The 26556-nt window shown below is 34.7% G+C and overlaps 1 protein-coding gene across 1 annotated transcript in view; it reads right to left on the bottom strand.

Moving 5' to 3' along the window:
- LOC123319210 (regulating synaptic membrane exocytosis protein 1) overlaps positions 1-26556 on the bottom strand; it is a 301043-nt gene that overhangs the window by 177194 nt on the left and 97293 nt on the right. The window contains exon 3 of the mRNA XM_044906078.1: positions 13541-13658. Within this exon, the coding sequence (XP_044762013.1) occupies positions 13541-13658 (118 nt within the window). The remainder of the gene's footprint in view (positions 1-13540; positions 13659-26556) is intronic.

Raw genomic sequence — 26556 nt, 5'->3', positions numbered from 1 at the left:
TATTTCTGAGTAATTGTAGCTATTAGCTCCATATTATTAGCGTTACATATATGTAACACAAATTTTCTCAATCAAACAAAAATTGAGTTGTTTTTGTCTTGTAAACTCAAATAAAGGGTTTTTATTCAATTAGAATAATCATAGAAACTCAGGTTATTAAGGGTTAATATAGAAATTGCAACCCTCCTGACACTTTTGCCATCTTTCACTTTGCAAGTGCCTGTCAGGTAACGTAGTATTTTGAAACTTTGAGGGCGTCTGTCTTCTTTTAGCTACCGCGAATTAATGTCTGTCAATTTAATGTATTCGAAGGATATAATATTAAAATTTTAGCTTTCCTGAAATGGTTTGAAATTTCACTGCCGGGCAAGCTTTGACTAGGACACAAAAGTATATGGTGATCTGCTGTACGTCAAAAGTGTTATTTCTGTGCAATAGGTAGTTTTGAATTAATAAACTTATTTGAATTTGTAAAATATACATATATCGGAAATTAATATGAACCAATTTTCAAGATACCATTATAGCATACACATTCCAGTTACTTACATATGTAGGTATTATTTTTGGAATTTTCAGAACCACTCTTAAAAAAAACCTTACAGAGATATACAGTACCTGTATGTCAGTATAGTTTCTTGGTGCTTTTTTATGATTTCCTTATGATATGCTCTCTTTATGACACAAGAAACAAATTGATTTATGAATGAACAAAACACTCACAGCAGGCTTCATAAACTGTGACTTTCGAAACAACAATTTGACAGTCACTCGGCTCCCAAATGGAAATCAATAAAACCTTTGCATTTCTGAATATATTGAACGAGTAGCAATTGAGAATCTTTGAATGGACGTATAAATGTCAAAATTTCCCCTAAAAGGACCCTCCATGCAAGGGATGCTTTCTGCATACAACAATTTACGATGAACAGTTCTCAATTGACCTGCAGTAAAATGTTCACTGCACATGATGTAGTTAATAGTGTTTGCTGAAGTGTCTTCAAGCCCTGAAAATTTTATCCACTTCGGAGCATTAGAATCAAGGAATGAACGATTCACATGTTACGAGTTTTAATACTTACGCTTCCATTTTCCCTAGTTGGGTGAGAAACTTAATCTCGGAAAATCCATTTTATTATTTTAATAACAGTTCTTCACCATTCAATAATTTTCGAACAATATTTTGGTGTTTTCACCAAGAACTAAGACAAAAAAATTCAATAATCAGCAACTACATAGAACGAGCTAGATGAACAAAAAGCGGTACGAGAATCAAAACATTTAAAACCTCTTCGAACAAAATGGGCGTCTGAAATCTTACAAAATTTCATATGTTTCTGCAAATAGCACTTAAATTAATATTTTAATCAGCCCTAGAGTCTTGAAAACACGCTTGATAGACAGATGGCGCCCAAATCGCTTCAGTCGCCTCGTTTCCCAATTTCCCACCTTCGTACTCTATAATCTTTGGCGTGCACTAAATTCATGGTTTCATCCATAGACCGATAATTTATTCATTATAACACTATGGTTTCATCACAGAACGCCTCCACCTATAATGTGTTCTGTGATAGTGCGCAGTCGCATAGGGGTAATAGGGGAAGTACGTACAAAATGACATGGTGTTTTGTTTTTTCATCATAATTATTTATTTAACGCAATTTTAATCAATCTCCTTGGTTTTTGTTCATTTTAGGTTCATTGACTATTAGTATCAAAGTCTTTTTATTAAGAAGGAACTATAATAAAATATATATTAAGAAAAAATGCAACCGATCTCAAAAACCATTTTGTCCATATAGTACAGACAAAATGACTAAAATATTAAGAACACAATTCACAAGTATATCGTTTGTTAGACTTTGGGAGATTAGCGCATAAGCAGGAGCCCAAAAGAGAACGAATCCTACATCGTAACCAACCCTCACTGGGCTAAGAACGTGAAATGAAATCTTCGCTTCTTGAGCTATCATTTATCTGAGCAGTTTGCATCGATAGTCTCAATCTCTTTTCTGATGATGCAGTGTTGGTAGCAGGAATATTTCATTCATCATCATCAGAAATTTCTTTAAGTTGTCTCTTTTTTTCTGCCCGTGCAGAAATAATTTCTTGCATGTTTGGAGCAGAAGTTGAAAAAATCATATTTGCCTTGTTTAGATTCTTTCTCTTTTTGCTTGGCCTCGATTGAACTGGCTCTGTGGTGCTGGCGGAATAGAAGCGACTGGATATGTCAGTGATTGGTACCAGGTCTTTTGTCTTTAGTGATGAGGAATTTACTTCATTGTTATTTGTTGCTGTTGGATGTGAAATAGATTCAGCATCGGTACTCGCATCTTTTTGGACTGAAGAAGTGTTGAGTCAATCAGTTGATGGATATTTGAAGCCTACTTGCATTCCGAATAGTTGCAGCTTTTTCACACGCTTCATTGAACAAACGCCCAATATGTAAATGGGTCGCGTTTCAAAAAACTTCATGTGCTCCGCTAACTCCAGCTCAATTTCAGCGGAAAATGTTATTTTGTATATTCCTAAATCTTTAGAGTTACACTCCAAGGTTTTGTTCATATTGAGAGCATATCTTCTAAGCGTCGCCTAAGAAATACCAAATGCTTCCCTTTCTTTGCTTCCATGCTTTAATAGCCCTATTCATAGATTCTTGGCTCTAAGACTGCCGATTTATCTTTCGTAGTTTCACGGCATATCACCTGGACTTAATGTTTATTAATAGAATCTTAACGGACAAAATGACATACTATGTCATTTTGTCCAGTGTATATGTATGTCATTTTGTCCAAATGTGAACTAAAAACAATAAAAAATCATAATTTCATCAAACAACCAATAATTGCGATGAAATTCACTGGAATCACTAGATACTTCCATAATTTATAGATTTCAATAGCAATAATCACAAAAAAGCAACAAATAATTCACCAGAGAGAAGGAAGAAAATCACTGTGAAATAAATTTTTGTAGGCACGAAACACGTTCAAACTCATTACTGCGGCGTGACTGTGGTAATGGCACTCAACATTTCACAGTATTGTAAATATGGCTGCCTTTATATGGTACATTTGTTGGAAAGTCGCTAAAGCACACCAATTTTGAAATAAGGCAACTATGTCATTTTGTACATATATGTCGTTTTGTACGTACATTATTATTAATGTATTAGGTACATTAGTATTTGGGGCATTCTGTGACAAAACCATAAACATAATGCACAAAACAGGAAAAAACACCTGAATAATGTCAAAAAACTTCTGTACTAATCATAGATAACCTAATAATAGTATACATAATATCCCGAGAGGGTCATTCGACCAGGTCCGGTCTTCCAAGTGATGATTCTTCTGGTTGCGATAAATTTCGATGAAGCAATTCTTCAAATTTAAGGACCAGCACCGCAAACCTGTTCATTACTGGTGAAGAATATCACAGAAACAGGCTCATCGCCCCTCGGAAAATGACTCGCTAAAATTCCTAATACGCACCTGAATAAGAGAATCGGCATCACACCCTCGAAATTTTCCCCCACCGAAATATATTAATTACGCATCCGGTATTCAGGCTACGAAATTCCTGCAATTAAATCTCGAATTCTTCCCGTGACTGTTGAATAAGCGGAATTTGGTGTTGGAAGGAATTTCAGTATGAAAATTATTGTGATGGATCGAATTTCACACTGAAAATACCTAATGCAGATGGTTCGTAGATAATTGGTGCAAAATTTGATAATGGCACTTCTCTCTGATATTTCATATCAAATTAGCGTGAAGCAATACGGTATAGCACGAATAACAATTTTTCGCGGTGCGAATTATCTGTCAAGAGAGAAACATGAACATAACCAAATGAATTTAATGAATGAATGGAATGTACTTTGTATAAGTTGGGGAGCCGACGATGCTAAATCGAGCGTTGAGGAGAACTAGTGGATTTTAAAGATACTGTTATGCCTATTATGTGTCTCTGATAATAAATTCATATCAATCCGACAGTTTGCGTGGTGGGGCTGGCTGTACAGAGAAGTTGAAAATGATAAAAAAAAATTTTCCGAACGTGTCAGATTTTTAGATAATATGTTGATTGGAACAAAGGAAGCTACTTTTCAAGAGACTGACAATTCAGACGTCACGCTTGGTCACAGAGATCCTTTGAACATGCATAAAAAATCGCCACTTGTATACTCCATTCACTTTTATTTTAGCAGTCGGTTGGCCATAGAAATTTGACACATTTCACTCTGTATAATACAAAAATGTGGGGTTATGGAGATTGTCAAAACATTTTTGGGTTTTAAATCAACGCTATGTTGCCCGTTCTACGTAAAAGTTTCTGTTATTACGTATTTTATCACAATGTCGAATTTCTTCGGAAAATATGAAGTCGAAAATATGTGACGAACATAATTGACGTTTATACAAACTGATTGAAGAATGCATACCAAATCCTGTTATTTGCATAGAAAATACAAGAGATCAGTATAATATCATAATATGCATTAGCTTGAGGAGAGTTAATGTTCGTTATCTTCTTTGGCTGAAGTTTGAATACGTTGCATCAATCAGTTGTAGATTTCAAAAATATTAACCCGAAGATGAAATGCATATGATGCATGGGTATCTCCCGAAGGAATAAACAGATAATTACAATAATGTTGAATTCTTCAACAAAAATCATCTTGCATCAATACAAGTAAAAGAAATTGAATGAAGTTTCAAATCAAGATGAACAGAAATTAAACATGAATAAACAATTAACTGGACAACTGGCGCGTATTTGTGGCTGTTCATCTTAATACTCGTACATTGATATAATAATAATAATTAGGTATTTATTGGTACCTTAAGACATTTACAATGTATAGAACAAGTCAAATAAAAAATAGAAGAATCAATTTTCGGGAACTTATTCTACGATGACATTCATCCAAAATCCTGTAGTAAACTTTTCGTATTAATTCACTCAAACACAAAATTCTCAAATGCCACAACTTTTTTGGGTCTCCCAATAGAAGAAAATTCTTTGTCATTCTCCTCATTCACAATCTTTCTGATTGTGGAAATATTCAGCTGAAACATAAGTCGTTTAGATTCAGATGAAAAATTATATAAATTCTCTTACATTGAATATGTTCGCTACCGTCTGACGTATTGTGGATTTTAGAATATCAGGGTATAACTATTTGAATGAGCGGACCTGAATTACAAATAGCACTTCCTGAAACCCTGCCTTGTCTCTTTGTCAATCACTTTCGGCATTTTCGTAATAAAAATTGATATTAGTTGTGGCAAAGGCGTTATGACATTAACGATATTTCATGAGTGCCAACCTTACTCCGTTCTAGTAACAAAAACTTGAGAAAATTATTTCATTGCCAACCGACTGCTAAAATAAATTTGAATGGAGTATACATACTCGAGAGTGTCATATTTTCATACAGAAGGTTAATCTCGGTGTTGTAGGCGTGTTGACCAACTAATCTGACAATAATCAGGAGGGGTTTTCTGAATCTGACAGTTTGAAGAAGATAACAAAGCATTTTTTTCAAATATTTCCCTTCCTGTACCTCTGATTGGTTCTGTATTCATTAGGAAAGATGTAGATAATAAAATTCCATACAACTTTTGTCTGAAGCAATTTTCAATAACCTCAACAGTTTTTGTGCTACAAAGTGATGAAGGCGAGGAGCTTAGCCACACATGCGAAAGGCCAAGGTCAATGTATAAACCCAGTCTGAGGTACATTCGTCGCCATATATCTCAGAAACGTTCGAACGTAGAAAAAATTGCTTCAGACAAAATTTGTAGAAGATGTTTTGCTCTACAACTTTAATAATAGAATTGTGACCTTTATGGTCAATCTTTATTGTTTCGGCTTGATGAAACTGACAGATTTTTTTTCCGTTATTCTTGAATCGTTAGCTTCAAATTAAAAAAAAGCCACCGCGCTCGAGAATGTACACGTGTCATTTTTTCTTGAATTTTCCTCTAAGGCTTGCCAACCATCAGAGTCAAGGAGAATATTGAGTATTGGGTACGAACTGAACCTCATTGAGCCCTCTCAAAGAGGCTTATATTCCTCATTATCTGATTTCGGAGAGGAGCTTATGGAATGGATGGAATACTTAATATTTTATCGATCATTAAATATCGAGAGAATATTCTCACCCCACTGATATATAAACGCAACAAAAGTTTCGAACAACATTTACTGAAATAATCGATTCCACTCAAAACGTTTTGTAAGCTCATGACACGGTGGACAATCAATCACTTCGGCAAGATTGGAATTCAATATCTGTCTATTTGGATTCCAAATGAATTATTCATGCAGTTTTATTAACTTTGAAACAGAGTCGAACTTCTTAAACTTGCCCGACTCTACTTTTTCATTAATGTATAACTATGAGCTGCCAATAATGTCAGTTGAACTCCCTTCTAGATAACTATTCCGAAATTTAAGTTAATAATGAACGGAGAAATATGATTCTGATGTCATCGATGTATGAATGATGTGTATTACTTGTGCAATATACAGGGCGAGTCTTTGACTCGTTCAAATATTTTAACAGTAGATTCTTGAGGTCAAAAGAAACACTTTTTTCCTTTACCATCTTTTTCCGATTCGGCCCCGATAAAAAGATATAGCCATTTTAAGTTTTCATAATGAGCTGTGCCACCGCTGGAAAAAAAAATTTCCTTCAGAATAACTAGCTTTATCTGTGATACTACACATTTGTGGATCTTTTACAGAGTTGTATTCAGCCAAAGTACCGCATCAACATCAAATTCCTCGAAAACGGCGCATTTTACGAGAAAATATGAATAATACTTTTATTTTACAAAACGTACAAATATTCAGTTTATAGCGTCCAGCTTAGTTTCAAGAGTAGGGTTGTTTGAATTTTTGGTATTTTTATGGTACGTAATGAACATAATGAGAAAACTGGAAGACGTGGATGATATCTTATGTTCCAGAAAAATTCACCAAATAAATGAAAAACTGTATTCTGCATTTCATTTCTTTCGATAAAACCATTTGTGAGAAAAAAAATATTTTTTGTGGTTTTTCAACAGCCTGTACCTTTTAAACCGAGCAGATTCGGAAAAAATGGCAAAGAAAAAAAGTGTCTCTTTTGACCTCAAGAATCTACTCTTAAAATATTTGTACGAGTCAAAGACTCAACCTGTATACAGGGTGGGCAATGTTCGTTAATCAACTGAGAAATCTCGAGAACTATAAGAGTTAGAAGAAAACAAAGAATGCTGAAAACCGTAGCCTTCAAAGAACCTTCGTTTTTGAGTTATTAGTTAGGAAAAAATGAGATTTTGACGATGTCGAAAAGTTCTCAATACTTTTTTGTCTTTGAAGTTACAGATCTGACACTTTAATACGTAGGATCTGCTGATGAAATTTTTTTTTCAATACAAAAATACTTGAAAAGACGAAAGTTTGCCTAATGAAATGAAAAAATATTTTCAGCTTGTCAGTGCATTCTACGTAGAAAAGTGCCAGTAGAAGGTTCAAGTTTCAGATCTCTAACTTCAAAGACAAAAAAGTTATGGGAACTTTTCGAAATCTTCAAAATCTTTTTTCCAAATTCTTTTTTTTCCAATAACTCAAAAACGAAGTATCGTGGAAGGCTTAAGTTTTCACCATACTTTGTTTCTCTACAAAAAGATAGGAAATGTGTAATCCGTTTTCTTCTACCTCTTATAGTTCTCAAGTAGACAACGAATTTTGCCCACCTATACAATGCAACTAATGCAAGACAGTAGCAGAATGTGTATTTTTATACAGACCTTAGCTCAGGTATTAAATAATAATAATGATATTTCTGGATGTGATATTGGGTTCTAATTACTGATTGCAGATACACGTGATAAGTTTGTGGTGTAGTCTTCAAAAAATTTGTCACACGCCATTTGAAAAATACTTGCAGTTTTAAGGTACTGAAAATGACAAAACTGAAACGACTCGATTCCTGATATATTTATACAGCAACTATCCCCAAATCTTTGAATTTTTCGATTTTCGCACATCTTGAATGAAAGGCATTTCCTGAAAAGCCACCATATATTTTAAACAAGCGATGGATTCACGTATACTACATGTAAGTTTGTTGATAGTTCTGTTCAGAGCACCCATAATATAATTTTTGCATCAAATTATGTTTGCTGAATATCCATGTATTGATTTTTAATTGCTGTGTTCTGTATCTATCAATTATTATGTGAATATATATAAATGATTGATTGATTTCCCCTGCAAATAGAACTGATTCAAAAGTAACAATAATCCAATGTTACGAGGGTTGCTTTTCATGTATTGTGTGTAGAGAGAACAATCAATTAAATTTTATCAAAAATATTTTTATTGCTTTTCAAAACATTAGGCTTCAAGTTTTATATATTTTGACATGAAACTGAATGAAACAAAGATGATAGCCCTAAATCTAAAACATCCTCAACCGCTTCTTCAGGCAATGAATACCGTTGTCCTAGTAGTTTATGTTTTCTCAGTGAGAACAACTAAAACAAAAAGAACTCATTGAACACTACGTTGGGCATATGTAGTTTGGAGGAGCGGTTATGCCATTGTGAGCGACCCCTACAAGGGTTGGCAGGTAGAAAAAAATAAGAATATGTACCTTCTATGTTCTTCGTCTACCTCAGGGGAAGTAGTACATACAATTCGAGATCAACACGATCGATATTGGTTGCTTCACGGATGCTACCCCAAATACGGAAATGTGCCACATCTTTCAGGAATACCCTGAATTACGAACTGAGTCAACTGAAAAGTAGAATAACCTCTCGCGTGGTAAGGACTATTGAATAATTTTTAGTTATTCCTGAATTTCGACGTAATTTTGGCGTATACGAGGATATATTGAAAAATTCTAAGCCTACTATAGAATCAAACAAAATTTCAATGTCAAAATATTTTATTACTCAACATATACCTCCTCGTTGGAAGAAAATGTACGACCCTCTAAATTTTTTTTCAGTTGAGGAAAGAGATGATAGTCGGATGGAGCCAAATCTGGTGAATAAGGGGGTGTTCTAGTAATTCAAACCCTAAATCACGAATTTTTTCCATGGCAAGATGAGATTTGTGTGCAGGGGCGTTGTCCTGCAAAAGCAAAACACTTTTGGATAGCTTTCCGCGTCTTTTCTCTTTAATTTTTTCCCGTAGTGTGGTCAGTAAAGTCAAATAGTAATCTACGGTGATTGTTCTTCCCTTATCCAAAAAAATCAATCATGATTACTCTATGGCAATCCCAAAAAACTGTAGCAGGAACTTTTCCAGTAGATTTTTGGACACGCAACTTCTTAAGTCTTTGAGTGTCGCCATTCCATCGATTTTTGCTTTGTTTCTGGATCGTAGAAAAATGTACCCAAGTCTCATCCATAGTAACAATTCGGTTTAAGAAGTCTACATCGTTTTCAAATCGAGCACAGATCGAAAGCGATGCTTCTACCCTTGCACGCTTTTCGTCAACATTCAAACATTTGGGGATCCATTTTGCAGCAATTTTTCTCATGTTCAAATTGACGTGAACTGTATGATGAACGTGTTAGCATGAAATATTCAGTGCTTCAGATATCTGTTTTAGCCCAATTTTTCACAGTCGCATACTAAGGACATTATGATCACCAAGGATATTAAGCATTTCTTCGTAAATCTGCTTACCTCTCAACCCTTTTAAATACAGATACTTGATGATGGCTCGATAATCCAACTTTTCGATTTTCACAATTTCGGTGGACATCTTCTTTCTTTTAATTTATTGCGTAAATCTGGTTTACTTTTTTGACTTCAAACTTCACACTGAAACTTCTAATGAGTTATTGTTCGTTGCTATGGTAACGCAATATTTTTTTATGCATGAAACTGGTCTAGATATCAATACATCCTCGTATCACTATGAAAATTTTTGCAATATAAAATAATTTGAGTTGCCGATGTCACACCTCAATTTTTGTTGGAATACATATGTTGAAAAACCGTCGTTGTTGTGAAAACAAGTTAGACACTAAAGTTCAACTTTTTTCTCATAAAAATCCAACTAAATTGAAAAAAAGAGACGAGGTGACATAAAGACTTCCTTTCACTTCGATTCACAAAAAAAAATCAGGGCTTCACGTACAGAATCGAAAGCGTAAAATAATCTATATTATATGTTTCAATCCACTACTGGTCACATCTGACGATGCTGTGTAACATACAGACATAGTGTGGCTTTGGAAGCACCACCACCATGGTATCTATTTGATACCAATCCACACGAGCCTTTTTTTTGAATATACGCCTACAGGAATGTGCAATCCAATGTGCAGAAAGCTGCCGAACACCCGAAGGTTTCTTCAAAACGTCATTCCGGTTGAATCCTGATAGACTGTACAAGGTGGGCAAAATTGGTGATACAATTACAACTACAACTTTTTAACCAAACGAGATAGAGGAAAATGCATGGCACATTACGGTCGTCTTTTTTCGAGAAACTCATAATGCCATAAACTGCATTCCACTATCTTCTTTCGTTTTCGAGTTATAGGCCTAAATTGAAATTTGGGCGATTTCAACATTGGTCATTAGCTCCATTTCTGTTTGTGCTAGGATGTTTTAAACACTATTAATATTACTCATACATCAAAACCTCCTGAATACTTATATTATAAAAAATGAGAAATGGATCACGCCTTCACAGTAAAGCAGGTAAATAATAAACAAATTAATTCAGATGCATAACATCCGCAGATAATGAAATCAACGAATGTTACGATCTAAATCGAACTAACAAACTACCATCGCTCGAAGTATTACCAGAAATTTCATTTCGTCGACAAAGAGTAGATGCTGACCATGGTTTCGGTCTTATTTGACCTCGTCAGAGCAACAAAACTCATTCGTCAACGAAATGCTACGAATTGCAATATATTGCAAAATATTGGAATAAAAGGAGCCGGCAATTCATAGCATTTCGTTGACGAATGAGTTTTGTTGCTCTGACGAGGTCAAATAAGACCAAAACCATGGTCAGCATCTACTCTTTGTCGACGAAATGAAATTTCTGGTAATACTTCGAGCGATGGTAGTTTGTTAGTTCGATTTAGATCGTAATATTCATTGATTTCATTATCTGCGGATGTTATGCATCTGAATTAATTTGTTTATTCTAAAAAATATCAAACTGTGAGATGACATTGGCAGATATTACCAGTATTGCCAGTTTTCAATACATAAATATCAACCTTCGTATGTGATGAGTCTGTAATACATTTCAATCAAAATAGTTTCTGATAACTACCCACATGACATGCGTGTTTTCATGGTAGGTCTAATGAAGATGCATCATTTTTTCGTAATCAATCTGCATCTGACCCGATATTTGGAATGTGTCCGTATTTTATGCGGATAATATATTGGATACATCTTTGTGATGTATTTTGAATTCATGATTATGGAGCGCTGCTGTCACCATCAGTCTTCGTAAAATATTTTGGAACGACCCTCTATTCAAATGATTAGGAAATCTTTATTGTGCGTGTCAATTTTTCCAGAACAAATAAAGATGTGAAGCCGATTTTATCCATTCCGCATTCCGGGACCCTGCTCGTCATTAATGTTATTAGCGAGAAATGGCGTGAGCTTATATCCGGTCAGGCGATAGCGGTATCATAATTAAAGATTGTATACAATAGTTTGCAACGTATTGCAACAGGATCCGTTAAATTGATGTGGATTTTAATGGGCGAAATTTGAAGGGCTCCTAGTCCTATTATTTCCGATGGAAATTCCGATACAAATACTTTATGCAAGGAAAGGAAAACAGCCTTCAGGTTCTCATTAAAAATATTTTTCTGCGCACCGAGACGTATTTCCTAGTAGATTTATTGTCATAATCGTGACATAGAATATTTTTCAAATTCAGTCTTGAGACTTGGTTATTGAATGCAATTGGAAATTCCAAACAAGCGATACTCCCTCTGGTGTTTGTGAATATAAAGTTAATGCATTTTTGTTTGTTTACATGAAGGAACGGAGAATACCTTGGCGTTTCAATAAGAGTTCTCATGAAAAATATATCTTGATCTGTTGAAAATATCTTCATCTATCTCGTGACCATGGGGAAAGCTTAGTGAAGTTTTCATAATTTCCTAATCTTTTGAGCAAATCTTCGAGTACGAATTTCTTGTGAAGATGTCAATATTTAAAGACATATGTATCTCGTCCTTATATTATAGCATGGTAAGGTTTTTGTAAATTTCAAATCAGTTACGAAAAATAGAAAGTGAAAACTATCTGGATATATAACCTCAATATGAAGAATTTACACAAAAAACAAATCTGTTTCCTCAAGATAGGAGTTTTTCCACCTAATAAGTTGATATACATATGAATCTCGATAACATTCACACAAATTTCATCAAGAAAAACATTACTGATTTCCAGTTCAACTTGAACGAGTTTTCTTAGCATCAATGTTGCAATTTTAGCCATTGTTAGGAATAATGGGGAAGGCAAGATATCATAGTTGTGGCTCTCCCTTTCTAAACAACCATATTATACGAAGAGGCCACGAAAACGTAGATCCATTATCAAAACAGAAATTCATACAAATCATCAATTTTTTGAAGGGCAACCCATATTTTTTTCTGTTCATTATGTAAAAGTAAAAGCGAATCAAAAATGTTTAAATAATGAACAGAAAAAAATATGGGTTGCCATTCAAAAAAATTATTTTGATGAATTTCTATTTTGATAATGGATCTACGTTTTCGTGAACCCTGTATATAATATGGTTGTTTAAAAAATAAATTTTGAGTGAATCATTCATTGACCAGACATAGTCCAAATTTAAATCAATTACATAGAATAGGGAAGGAGCTATAGGCTACAGTCCTTCATGTAAGTACCTCAAACTGTCAAAATATTATTAAAAAGTCGAATTTCTCGAAAACCGTTGAAAATTCAGACATAGGTTTATTATCAAACTTCTATTCAAATTTAAGAAGGAATTCAAAAATGTAAGAATATAAAGGGTATTTCATTTAAAGTAACGAAGTTGGTAGCTGTGCAGAAGAAGCTGTGCGGAGGAAAAAGGAAACACTCTGTATAGTTCTGAATAATTTTAGGAGACGCTCTACTTGAAAAGAGCAAAGTTTTATTTGAAACTCTTTTTTGTAAAGTTAATAGAATTAGAGTATCCAACCCTGCCTCATGGCGCGGACACCCTGTATATTGAAAAATCAGCCTTCCTAAAATTCGTGATTGTAAATGTTGCTAGCTCTGAGACCATTAGGTCGAAAATTATCTGACACAGCAACCAGCTCGATGGACTTCACGTGAAAGTCAGAAACACAAAATAGGACCATCATTGTAGAAAAGTTTTTGTCGTAGTTGGGAAAAATTTAGGGACTCGTCTCCTTCATCAATCATTAAACTATTCTGATTACTGCACTGGAATTTAGTTGCACTTTTTCTGCATTTTTGACAAGGCCTCAAATAAAAATAAAACAAATCTCACCTTTATCCTGGGCAGTTAGGAGAGAGGAAGATAGAGTTTGCTTAAGTTTGCCGAACGTTGTGCCGGTGTCATTTGCATCGGCCGTTGTCGCACCAGGTGAACCCTCCGTTGCCACCATCTGAAAAAATTGGAATTGTGTTTCAGATACGCATACATATCTGTCAGTTTCTGAAAGTATACTTCATTCAAATTTATTTTAGCAGTCGGTTGGCCATGAAATAATTTTCTCAAGTTTTTTTAACTAGAACGAAGTAAGGTTGGCACTCATGAAATGTCGTTAATGTCATAACGCCGTAGCCACAACTAATATCAATTTTTATTACGAAAATGCCGAAAGTGATTGGAAAAGAGACAGGGTTTCAAGAAGTGCTATTTAGAATTCAGGTCCGCTCATACAAATAGTTATACCCTGATATTCTAAAATCCATAATACGTCAGACGGTAGTAAACATATTCAATGTAAGAGAATTTATATTATACAATAATATATAATATATTTCATCCGAATCTAAACGACTTATATTTCAGCTGAATATTCCCACATTCAGAAGGATTGTGAATGAAGAGGATGACAAAGAATTTCCTTCTATTGGGAGACCCAAAAAAGTGGTGGTATTTGGGAATTTTATGTTTGAGTGAATTAATGCGAAAAGTTTACTACAGGAATTTCGATGAATGTCATCGTAGAATAAGTTCCCGAAAATTGATTTTTCTATTTTTCATTTGATCACAATTATACTATCGATGGAAGAAATCGATAGAAAGCAGGAATTTGAAATGAACTGCCCACATTTCATTGTAGGTTCGCCACAATTTTTTCAATGGTTTTTCAAATAAAGTTTCTTTTAATCTATAATTAATATCAATTTTCTGATTCATATGAAATAAAATACCACAATTCACATTATGGAGTATAATGAAAGGAATAACGCCTTAAGAGGAAGGCAATGAATAATAATATGAATTAATTCAGATACATACCACCCGCCGATGCGAATTCGACAGGAGTTACAATCTGAATAAGCTAGCCAATATGAGTTCCAAACTGGAGAGGATTGAATCGGTTCCTGTTCCATACTGGGTGGTGCTCTGAGTTACTGGATAGTACTCAGTAGCGCGTGCCAGTCACAGAAATCATATTATACAGGGTGATTCATAACTATTGGGACATACCCAGTCAACCAGAAATGTAACAGTAAGTCGCAGGGAGTACCCAAAAATATCGCATTGAAGCGCTTCTTTGAGAAGTTTCATGGATGTACTTAAGATTTCACATTGTGGACATTAACGTCCGCATATTGTTAAGTTTGCGAATTCCTCAACTTTAGATCCCTAGTGGTTGCATGTAACATCATATCGAGATGTTCCGATGAAGTGAACATAGCTACTATTATGCGACTTCCCTGTGTTTATATTTTTGAAATATTGAATCTGTGATATTTTTAGAACATGAAATGATGTGTTGTGAATGAATTTCGATGAACTCTACCCAGCGACTTCTCTAAGAAAAACTTTCAGTAACTGTTTCTAAGTTCTATTTATCAGCACGTGGTCTCGAGGTTAACTCATAACCTAAATCCCGCTATGCAAAACGTGGTGTGACTTTCGTTGTGTTGAGAGAATGAACAAACAAAATCTTTTTGAATGAATTTTTAGAATAATTTTTTTAACCGAGCTGTTCTATTATTAAATTTCGTTTTAGTTAAGTGTTAATTGACGTTGATTGATTAATTAACGTGCAGTAAAAGGTGAGTAGTTATATAACCTATTGAAATAATGACTACATCATGATCACTTCTTGGCCCTCTTATCCTCCCCATTTTTGCACCTTTGTAACGTTCAACTTTCAACATACCTCATATGAATTTAGGTGATAAGTAACATTCACAACCTTCAAAATCAAACTTGGAATTGATTTGAATCATCGAGAGAACTTCAAATTATTATTTTAGATACTGTGCTGAAAAAAATCACCTTCTAGTGTTGTTAGATTTTTCATGACACTCAATTTATTACTATCAATACAGCTCTGATTTTTTCTTCTTCAGCTGGACCATGCCGTTCCTGAAGTGGAATGAAGATTTATAACAAGATATATGTTCTTTATTTTATATATTTGGATTTGTATGAAACATATTGATCTTGAATAAAAAGATATCAGCAATTCATATAGTTGTTCAATTTCTTTTGAGGATGAGAGCAGAATGCGAAAAATATTTAGGTGAGAGTAAACACAGGGTACAAATGAGGCGTTCAGAGCTGAAGAGGCCCAAGCTACATTTTTTCTGAAATTGAGTTTACGAGTATATAAAATTTTGATTCATTTTCAGGCAGTTCTTACTGTTAATTCAATTTCAGAAAAATTGTAGCTTCCTCGGAACGCCTCGAATATAGAGTGCAAATTGATTGCCACGATGGTAATTATCAAATTGAACATGAATATAACTTCAATAGAGGATACACTTTGGTAGTTTATTCTGTCAAAATAATCGTTCCAAAAACCTTCAAAATGAGAAGTCGCAAAGTTGCTGTCTAGGGTGCTTTTTTTACACCTACTATGTGATGTACTGGGTAATTACCCGCGATATGCGATGTTGCGGACATTAAGCACTCTCCAGTAAGTACTGGTGGCCTTTTTTTAAATCAACATTGTGAAATCGCATTTCCACAGTGGTAATCCCCAACAACTTCCCTGTGAGTGAAACTGGTTGACTGGGATAGGCTAAGGGCAGATTGTTTGGACCAAAATATGGCGATAGGACGAAATACACCTCAATAAAATATTGCTGTGGAAAAAGATAGAGGGCGATAAAGTTGAATTTTTTTTCATTTTTTGCAAATAATTTCACTGTATATTTTTTCATCCGTTTTTAAGAAAAACACAATTGTTCAGAGAGAGTTCAGAGCATCGGAAGGGGATTTGAAGTAACGATGTGATGGGCTTTTTCTCTCACCCTGGCCGACCCTTACCTTTGCTCGGGCGCCAGAGGGGCAATCAGTGAAACCCCACTTCACTCACAGAATCTCCAAAGAATTAGAGAGCCCGGGTAGACTTGAGTATCAGTGGAGAAGGGAATCGATGAAGACTAGGGTGGTAGCGTCTTCTAAGTGTTTGCTTTTCAACGGTCTTTAGGCGTCAAAAAGAGTACCTATCTCTTCTAACTACACACCTAGATGAAACTGATTTAGTAAATTTACTAACAAAGTAAACGTTCAGTTCTTTATTCCTACTGGATGAAATGATATACAGAAATGTACAAGTAATAACAAATGTTGATGTCAACCGGTGGTCTGCTCGGCGGGAGGGCGGCTGATGAAATACGGTCTCTGCAGGAAAATACGGTTGAAATAGACGGTAAATACGGTTAAAGGGTTAAATTTTAAAATCCTGGCAAGTCACTCCCTCTGTCGACAGAAATCGGTACGGTGGCTGGTCTCAGTACAATTGCAGTGCACCCTGTCTCTCTCTCTCTCTCTCTCTCTCTCTCTCTTTCTCTCTGTGACTCTCGAAATAGCTGTCAGTCAGACAGCAGGTCGGAAGAAGCTGTCAACCTGTAACTTAATCGGTCGGAATTCGGCAATATATTAACAAAATAAGCACCAAAAATACGGTAGGAACCCCAAGTCCTCCTGGGACCCAACGGCGGTCGAACGGACGCGGAAGCCGGCACTCTACACAGCCTACAATAACTAGGTCAAGTTTAAACAGTAGGTTGGTATTTTCAGCTAGTCCAACGGACTAAAGAAAGCGGAAAATAGGGAAGATATGGCCTCAAGTATGCACTACGTAAGGAATAATAATGCTACAAGTGACTTTTCGTAAACTTTCAAACTTGTCGTAATTCTAACTGTACTGTACGGTAAAACACCTTACACACTTTTCTTGGCACCTCGATCTCAACACACTCGCTCTTGTCCTTCAGCGCCGGGCGTCGAAGAAGTACCCCTCTCCTCGGAAAATTTGCCCCACTATGGGTAACTCATCTCTCCATTGGATGCACTCAAATTGTTCGGTCAATCAGCCGGTTCGGAAAGAGACAGAAACAATTGGAGAGAAGGAAAAACGGAACAAGTTGAAACACCGTTTTTCGATTAAGAAAAAGTACGGTTGAACGGAAAGAATTATAAAATATAAGAATTCTGAAAACAAAAGGTATATACGGATTTCGCTTCAAATATGGGACTGGTCGGTGGAAAAAAATGACATAATATCAATCGGTAAAGCCCCCCGATGATAATATAACGGTTTTCTTCACAAATTTTTCGGTTATCAGGTCCTATTATGAAAGTATCGGTGAAGAAATTTCCTCTTGTGGCGGTGAAAAAATCTGCCTCGTCACCACATTTATTTATTTTATTTATTTATTTCGACAATAAAGCAAAATCAAAAACAATGTAACATAAAAAAATGAACTCAAATTAAATGTGGCTTCCTCCGACTTCTATGCCTTTTCTAATTCTTTTAATAAAGGACTTTCAAAAATATTATTCTCTCTTATACAAAATTCAACTTTAATGCCCTCTATCTTTTTCCTCAGCTATTTTATTGAGGTATATTTGGTGCTATCGCCATATTTTGGTCAATCTACCCTTAGCATATGTCCCAATAGTTATGAATCACCCTGTATATTGTTACTCTAGAATGCTAATTCAGTAGTAAGAAATGCGGCGAAAAATTGAGAGTGGTCGTTAAGGCGAATGCGCATTATTAGATTATTTTCGAGTAGAACGTTGCCGAGTTGCCTGAATATTCTGTCGATCGAATCTTATAAAGAGGGGACAATTCAAGTATCAAAGGTATATGTCGGACAACAACGCATTTTCTTTTAGTCATTTGATTTTTCACTGTTGCACGATCTGCTCGGAGGTAAGGAGTTTTGAATCACATTTTCTGAAACGAACTTGTTACTTGTCAATCATATTAAAAATAATAAATTCAAACAAAAAAATCAAAACTTGAATGAATTATCGAGTTTCACTGATAGCGAATTACACTTGATCAGGATATTTTAAAATTGTTGCACGGAGTTTATAATATGCACTCAATGGAATCTGCGATAATATCGAATTCCATTGATGATATTAAATTTAGATCTTCTGAAATTTTTGTTGCGAGTTCCAAATATTCACATAGTGAGGGCCAGTTATAACCATGGAATTCGCTATAAAACTAAAATATTCATCCAATTCACGGTGAGGTCAAACAATCAATGAATACTCAATAATACCACAACCGCAAATTTAGATTTGGACTTAATACGCTTTACCTCCGAGATCCTGATATATTTTCATTGAAACCTGCATCATCATTGTACTGATTTTCAAACAATGCATATATAACATCACAATTCGTCATCTATGGATGTGTTCAATACTGATAAGAAATCCCGTATGAATCGAAAAATAAGTTCTTTTACCGAATGAAATATGTTTAATTCTCATTTAAATCAAATAAACAATTCGACTGACATAAGGTGGGAACAACTGTCAATTTTTGGCCGCATTTCTTACTGGATTAGCATTCTAGAGTAAGTATATATATTATGATTTCTATGTTGCCAGTATTGAATAAGGTCCGTCAATTGCAAACGTTACTCCATCGAAGAAGAAGCTATGTTGTTCTGATGAGGTCAAACGAGACCGAAACCCTGGTCAGCATCTGCTTTTCTTCGATGGAGCTTACTCTATTTGGTGGCCCTGACGATGGCATATTGGCTAGCTTATTCAGATCGTAACTCCTGTCGAATTCGTATTTGTGGTGGTATGCATCTGAATTAATTCTTATTATTATAAAGTATAATTATCGCAGCCATTCAATTATAATGAAGATGTAAATAAAATTCCAAAATAATCAATGATAAAAAAAATTAAAACCTACATGGTATACAATTATTTATTCCAAGTGGGATGTACATATAGTACACATAGAATAATAATATTGTTTGATGTTATCTTAATAATTACATAGATTCAGTGAGGATTAGAACATAAAACACACATCAGGACAGCAAAGGGTAGCAATTACAGATTTTTCACTTCAAATTCATAGACAAATGTAGTCGATCGCTTCGTTCGTCGCCATCAGGAAATTATTGAAGTCGCCTCTGTAGGCCCTGTTCTAGCATTAAGTGATGATGTGGTGAACAGTTTGTCTTGGCGAAATCACATCTGGTCAAAGATTAAAGAGTTAACCCAACCTAACCTAACTCTATAATCATTGGCGGTAGGTATTTTGTCCCAATGCGAGTCTGCCCACCGTTTGATCCGGTACGCTTTTAGACATTCCGTACATGTATTTGGTACCCTGCGTGAATGGCACTATGCCATTCAGTGTGTCAGTGTGTGTCTATAGCAGCGCACTAGCACTTCCTTCTTATTTTCTCATTCATGCACAGATTAAAGAGAATTTTTAATCTGTGTATTCATGTATCGAAGTCGTAACAGATGAGACTGCGCGAGTGGCTACACTTGCTTTGGTAAGATGACTGCCATGAATGTTTCAACAAATTCACCTACTAAAAAGTGTCATCCATTTTATCAAATGGCATTCCCTAAACTTTCACTATAGGTTGTCTTAATTTTCATGAAAACATTTTATTCCCAAAATGAACCAACTACCCGAAAAGCTGCAGAAGATTCGAAAACTTCTCGGGAATTCGATAAAAAAAATCATATAATTATCTCGAACGGTTTTCGAGACATTACCTTTAGTAAAAACCATCATAACCATGAAAAAAGGGAAAAGGTGGCCCAAGTCAAGAAGGCACAAAAGCAGAGTGATATAGTGTTTTACCTCTTTTGGAGCACCCTATAAAGTCAAAAGATATTAAGGCTTATGCTGTGATTAGAGTCGGATTTGAATTTTTCAGAGTTGGTAAGTATACCGATGCAACCTATTGATGATAAACATCCCTTTTTTTCTACTTTTCGATAAACATAATATAATATTCATACCTAGAGATAAAAAAATGTAGGAACAACTGCACAATGGGGGCTTAACCATTGTTTTGTTCTAATCGATTTCAGTTTATGGAATATATATGAATAAACGATAATCTAATAACATCGTATGAATGCGCCATATTAAAAGAATTCTCTCGAGTCTCGATTCCTTTTACGCTCTCTAAACTGAACTGGAATATAACATAATCATCCCTTCACGCTCCATACTTCCACCAGATAGCCTATGAATTTCCATTTGTTCACTGAACCTTGAGCTAAACTTGGAAAACTTTTTGACTATCCGATTATCCGCTTTCTGCTTTTCTTTCACTTCTGCTTATTGATTTCAGAGAGATGAGAGGTTTGTTGTACCGTCTGAACTCGCCCTTTGAAGATTAATCGCATATGCTTTTCCGGAATGGGGAGAATATTAGACTTGATGAAAGTGTCGTCTGGAAGTGAACAATGTTTGTGGTAAAAGGCTTTGATAAGGACAAAGCGCAAAGTGTCACAAGTAATGGGGAAAATGAAAAATAACAATATGTAAATTTCATGGGTCGCAAGTGAAGATTGATGTTAGGCTTGGAGATCCAAATCGAAATAGCAGCAGATGACAACTCAATTTTAAGTGATAAGTGTGAAGAAAACAAATTTTTCATGTAAGATGAACTTAGGAAGTGAATTATATCGCATTTGAATTCGAACTATGTAGATTTCTCGAAAAGTTTGTGTGAGTTGATACAATGGGGAATTCTCCTCAATTTGGGTTTTCACTGCATATGCAAGTTCAAACTGAATAAGTATGAGTTTAATTTATGATTTTTTCAAATTCACCGCGGAAACTATTCAAAATCATCCTTCAAATATGGGGTTTTAAAATTTAAATCGCTTTGTGCGGAATTTAAGATTTGGCAACAGCGCATACAAGACAATGAAAAGAACAATGTCCGATCAGCTTGTTTATAAAATAACAGCTGTTGATCTACAAGAGCTTCAACTGCAACTGGCCATAAAAATCATATAAAATTTTACGATCTTCTTCGTTCGTCGCAGACTTCATAGACAGCCATCTTTGTCTATCTCATCAAGATAATGCATTTGTTGTCCTTTATTATCAAGGCATATTTCAGTAGATGTTGCCAGCTTAAACAATTCTCACAAAACGTTTTAAACATTAAATATTCATTTTTATTTTTCATTTTTAAGTGCTTGAAATATTTTTTTTTTTTGGGAAACGGTTGAAATGGTTATTTCAAAATGTGACATTTCAAAGATATTTCATAAAAAATACGTCATTTTCGTCAGAAGGAATATTCCCTATTCAAATACTCGTAATGCGCGTATCAATTACTCTTTTACCTGTTAACAAAAACATTCACGAGGTAGTATCATCTTACTCTGCGTCACATAGTATTGTTTTTGAAGCTCTTTTAGTTCAGTCATTTGGTAGTTTCACCTGGAAAGTAATTCTATAGACTTCGACGTGCTTTTTTTTTTAATTTTCACTTTGCCACCTCGTATCTTTGCTGCTCGCGCCGCCATATTGGAGAAATGGCGCCCAAATACCTGTTTTGAGAATAATTCCGTTTCAAATCATAGCACCATAAAAAAAGTTATATAATAAATCAAACTAGAGAAAATTTCCTACAATTTATGTAGTAACCTGTGAAATCAATGGTTTTAATGCACGAGAGCCGCAAAGCCCACTCCAACACGCGTTTTGGACAAATAATTCATTTCCACACCAGCATGAGGTGGAGTAGGTAATAGTTGGGGAGCCCAAGTGGGAAATTCGGGATTTACTCGAGCGTATCAGATTAATATAAGGAGAGATACCTTGGACCCTGAAAAGTACCTCTACCAAAAATTAGACCTATATATAAGGGGAATTGTTTAGGGCAGCCTGTCAGAAAAAAAAAAACAATCACTGTACATACTCGAGCGTCTCAGATTAAGATATATGTGGTTAATTATATGTTGAAAAGTATATTTTCTCTTAATCTGACAATTTAAGTGAGAGGAAAATGTGTGGGAGGGTGCCAAGCTTGCAAAAAGAAACGTCAGGTGTACATTTTCGATCGCAGTGGCATTTTTCTTCATTTGAAGCTAATGATTCAAGAATAACGGAAGAAATATAATTTGACAGTTTCAGCAAGCCGAAACAATATAGATTGGCCATAAAGGTCACAAAAATCATTTTTTTTTAATTATTTCCAATCCTGGGTTTCAAATTGTTGTCGCAATCATAATAAAAGTTGTAGTGCTAACATTTTCTATACAAATTTTGTCCAAAGCAAAGATTATTATAGAGCAGAAAGAAAGGAAACGCCCTCATATCGCTAGTACTAAAAACCGAATACATTTTGGCCAGTGAAAACTCATTTGACAATGAGATAGCGCTGAAAAGGTATTATCAATACAGACAAACTGTTTAATAACAGTTATTCACGAATTCAGACAAATGTCATATCTTTCACATATAAACTAATCAAATGATCTCTACTTTCAAATAAAATCACTTATTTATTTCTACCAATATCATAGAATATAAATTGAACTGAGGGTTACGGAACCCTTAATAAAATAAATCTATATTAATAAAAGAGGATCTATGGTTTACTTCAAAATGCTTTATTGTTCAAACGATCGCACCAAATTGGACAATTCTTTTTTTGTTCTGTTTATTATTGTTAGGGCAAGGTTTATATAACAAAATATTCCAAAAAAAAATAGTACAGAACAGAAAAAAAGGCATTCCTTTTTCTTACGACCAATCGGGCAATCACGATGAGTTAGTTATTATTATCTACCCTAGAAATAATTTAAATGGCAAAACTAGGTTTGCCGGGTCAGCTAGTAAATAATAAAATTGTTGTAAAACGCAAGGTATAAGTTGACCATCAAGTGGTGGTGACCATATAATAGAGAAAGTCGATGGTGGTAACCTAACTGGAGTCCTCAACCAATGATTGTAAAACCGGACGTATATAAAAGGGCATAGTTCCTGAAAACTACCTGAACTTGAAATAAAAACTGTAAATGTATACGTAGATATAGGCTATACTTCAACGAATTTCCAATCGATTTTGCTTACCTATGATAATTCTCCATTAGTGATCTTCGTGATGACGAAACTCGAATAATATGGACAGTATAAACCGTTTTTGATAAAATCGTGAACATATTCGTGAGGCAAAACTCTTATTTTCCTCGCCCCAACGGACTCTTAATGATATACACTCTGTAGAATTCACTCGTCTATCCCATCGTTGAAAGATATTTTTTCATACGTTTTCAATACTATAATTATCATTTTCATAATGCATGAATGGAACAGAACAGGGAGATGCAGTAGGAGTTTTTCTGTCTGAAATGTGGCGACAAAAAAATTCTTGTAAACTGTAAATCCCAAAGGGCACATTCTCAGGCTCATTGCTAAGCCCGCAATTTATAGTTGAGAGATAATCCACTTCTTATTCATGGAAACATGAAATCGCTTATAATAATTCATCTTGTTAATCACAAGGGACAGTTTAACTGTGGTTCGGTGATAAAAGCAGCATCGCGTAATAATTGATGTTGCTAAAATGGTTGTATGTATCATATTAGTATATTTCAGAACTGCTATCGAAAAACATTAGATCTACTTATAACACTGTGAGCCGTGCAATTTATTCTTCAGATATGCGATATCCACAAATATACTTATCATCAAGCTAGAGGTTTTATATTACTCTGAAAAGGAAACAAATGGGTCTGAGAAATTGAGAAGATGCTCATAAGCAAACAACAAACAATGAAATATGCGGAATCGAAATATGGAGCGAAAATCGAAATTAAATAATATAGGTATTGAAGGAAGTGAATTTTTGGTAACCTGAACTTCGACTTTCCAATCAACTATTTGACAGTCACTCGGTTACTAAATCTAAATTAATAAAACCTCTGCATTTCTGAATATATTGAGAGAATAGCAACTGCGAATCATTGAATGGACCCATAATTTCCCCTTAACCCTTAAACGCATGAATTTTTGTTTCTTATAAAAAAAATTCTATGAGGCTATTTTTGATGCATATATTTAGGAAAAAATAACGAAAAAAAATTCAATAATAATTTTAACAGAAGAATACATTCAAAAAATATGTGCACAACTGCAACATTATGCATTGCTGGCACAACTGTTAAATGTATAATTTCGTGTCCTCAAACCCATCTTCACTATCATCTTAAGGGTTCAACACATAATCTTCAAGTTCCTTCTGTGTCAAAATCCTCCTTCGGTCATGCTTATATTTCTCTCTTTCCGTGAGGTCAGACATTTCTGAAAGATAAACCATAATCGTAACAACATCATTCAACGCATGATGTTTGCATTACTGCAACATCAAAGTACATCGAATCTGCAAGATTTTGTAATAATACAACATGTTACAACTAAGATGTCTAAGACTCTGGTGTATTCACTGATTCGATTTTGTTTTTAATTTCGTGGGGATATGGAATCAGTTTCGTTTTTTCCACTGTAGGTAGCGCTGTTTAGAATTTGACAGAGCATTGTCATTTGATATTTGAAAATAATTTCCTACGACGTACGAATATGTTGTATTTATAAGCGATTATTGGTGTGTGAAAATGTTTCGAGAAAGGGGTGTAGAACATTCATTTATTCGACATGTCGTTCAGTAAGTTCAGTTTTCTGTATGAACAATCAAGAACTACAGCTAAGAATTCGGTGTTCTTGGAATTTGAGGCAGAACCAAATCAGATGAACAAACATTCGGGACGAATATTGCTAAGTTTTCTAGCAACTTCAGCAATATTTCAAAGAAACTGTATTGGAAATACGTCATGTGAATTGTGAGCATGTATTGAGAATCAGAAATACATAAATCTATTCGAGTCTGTTACTTCAAATATTCTTCCTGAGTAGATATAGTGGAAATTTCCCTTCCGTCAACTGAATATATTGGATATTTGACCAATTAACTGTGTTTTATTAAAATCATATTGAATTACCCCCTCACGAATTCAAGTTGTCAAGCGGAAATTATCTTGAAGAAGAACAGTAAGTCCTCATTCGAACCCTTATTCGATAGTGTTGAAATATTGACAGATTTGTTTTAACAACGAAAATTGAACTGTTAAGCACAAATATTCCTTAACAGCTGACAAAATGCACCAGTTCAAGTTCATATTTTGAACTCGTTGGACGTTGATCGACATTCGATATCAACGCAAAACAAAACAAAACAAAACGAGAGAGTATCATTGGACATCCTTTGGTAGAACAAGGATAGAACGAAGCAAATGACATGGTGGCGCCGCCACGAAACTGATCCCATATCCCCTGAAACGTTGATGCTTGCAAAAATTGAGAAGTGCACACACCAGTGTTTTAGACATCTTAGTTACAACATGTTTATCTGAAGAAATGCCAGATGATTTTTTTGAATTGCTAGCTGCAAAAGTACCGAAACAACTTACCTTCGAACACGAATATAATGTTTTTTATTGAGCACTATAAATCACAGTAATTTATTATGAAATTGCACTATTTCCCGTTGAGCTTAGGTATCCCAATACCTATAACAAGAATACGCCTGACAATAAACTAAATAAAAATAAAAATTAATGAATGATCGATTCACATGTTGAGAGTTTTATTACTTACGCTTCGATGTTACTTAGGCCCGGTACTTTCACTTTCGAATAAATTTTATTCACTGTCAATAAGTATCTGTCGAATAATTTCCTATCTAAAGGTTACCTTTTTTCGGTGCTTTCAGATCGAATTATTTGACGAAAAATAATTCTATGAAAGCACGGTGTACTACTTTTCACTGATTAATGTAAAATAAGACACCGCATTGTAGAAATTGTCCAACTAGAAAGCAAATATTTCGTGAAAATTACAAAAAAAAATAACCATACATCAAGAATTTAAAGAATTCAACCAATAATGACGTACCAATATTCGATCTATGACAAATAAACTCTTATTATTAAGTTTCAATGACAGATTTATTCGAGGAATAACACTATCTGAAACTGAAAAGACGGCATTTTTACTT

This window comes from Coccinella septempunctata, chromosome 1, assembly GCF_907165205.1.
Source record: "Coccinella septempunctata chromosome 1, icCocSept1.1, whole genome shotgun sequence".
Taxonomy (NCBI): domain Eukaryota; kingdom Metazoa; phylum Arthropoda; class Insecta; order Coleoptera; family Coccinellidae; genus Coccinella; species Coccinella septempunctata.
The sequence above is the reverse complement of the archived record's forward strand: the minus strand, read 5'-3'. Positions and strand labels throughout refer to the sequence as shown.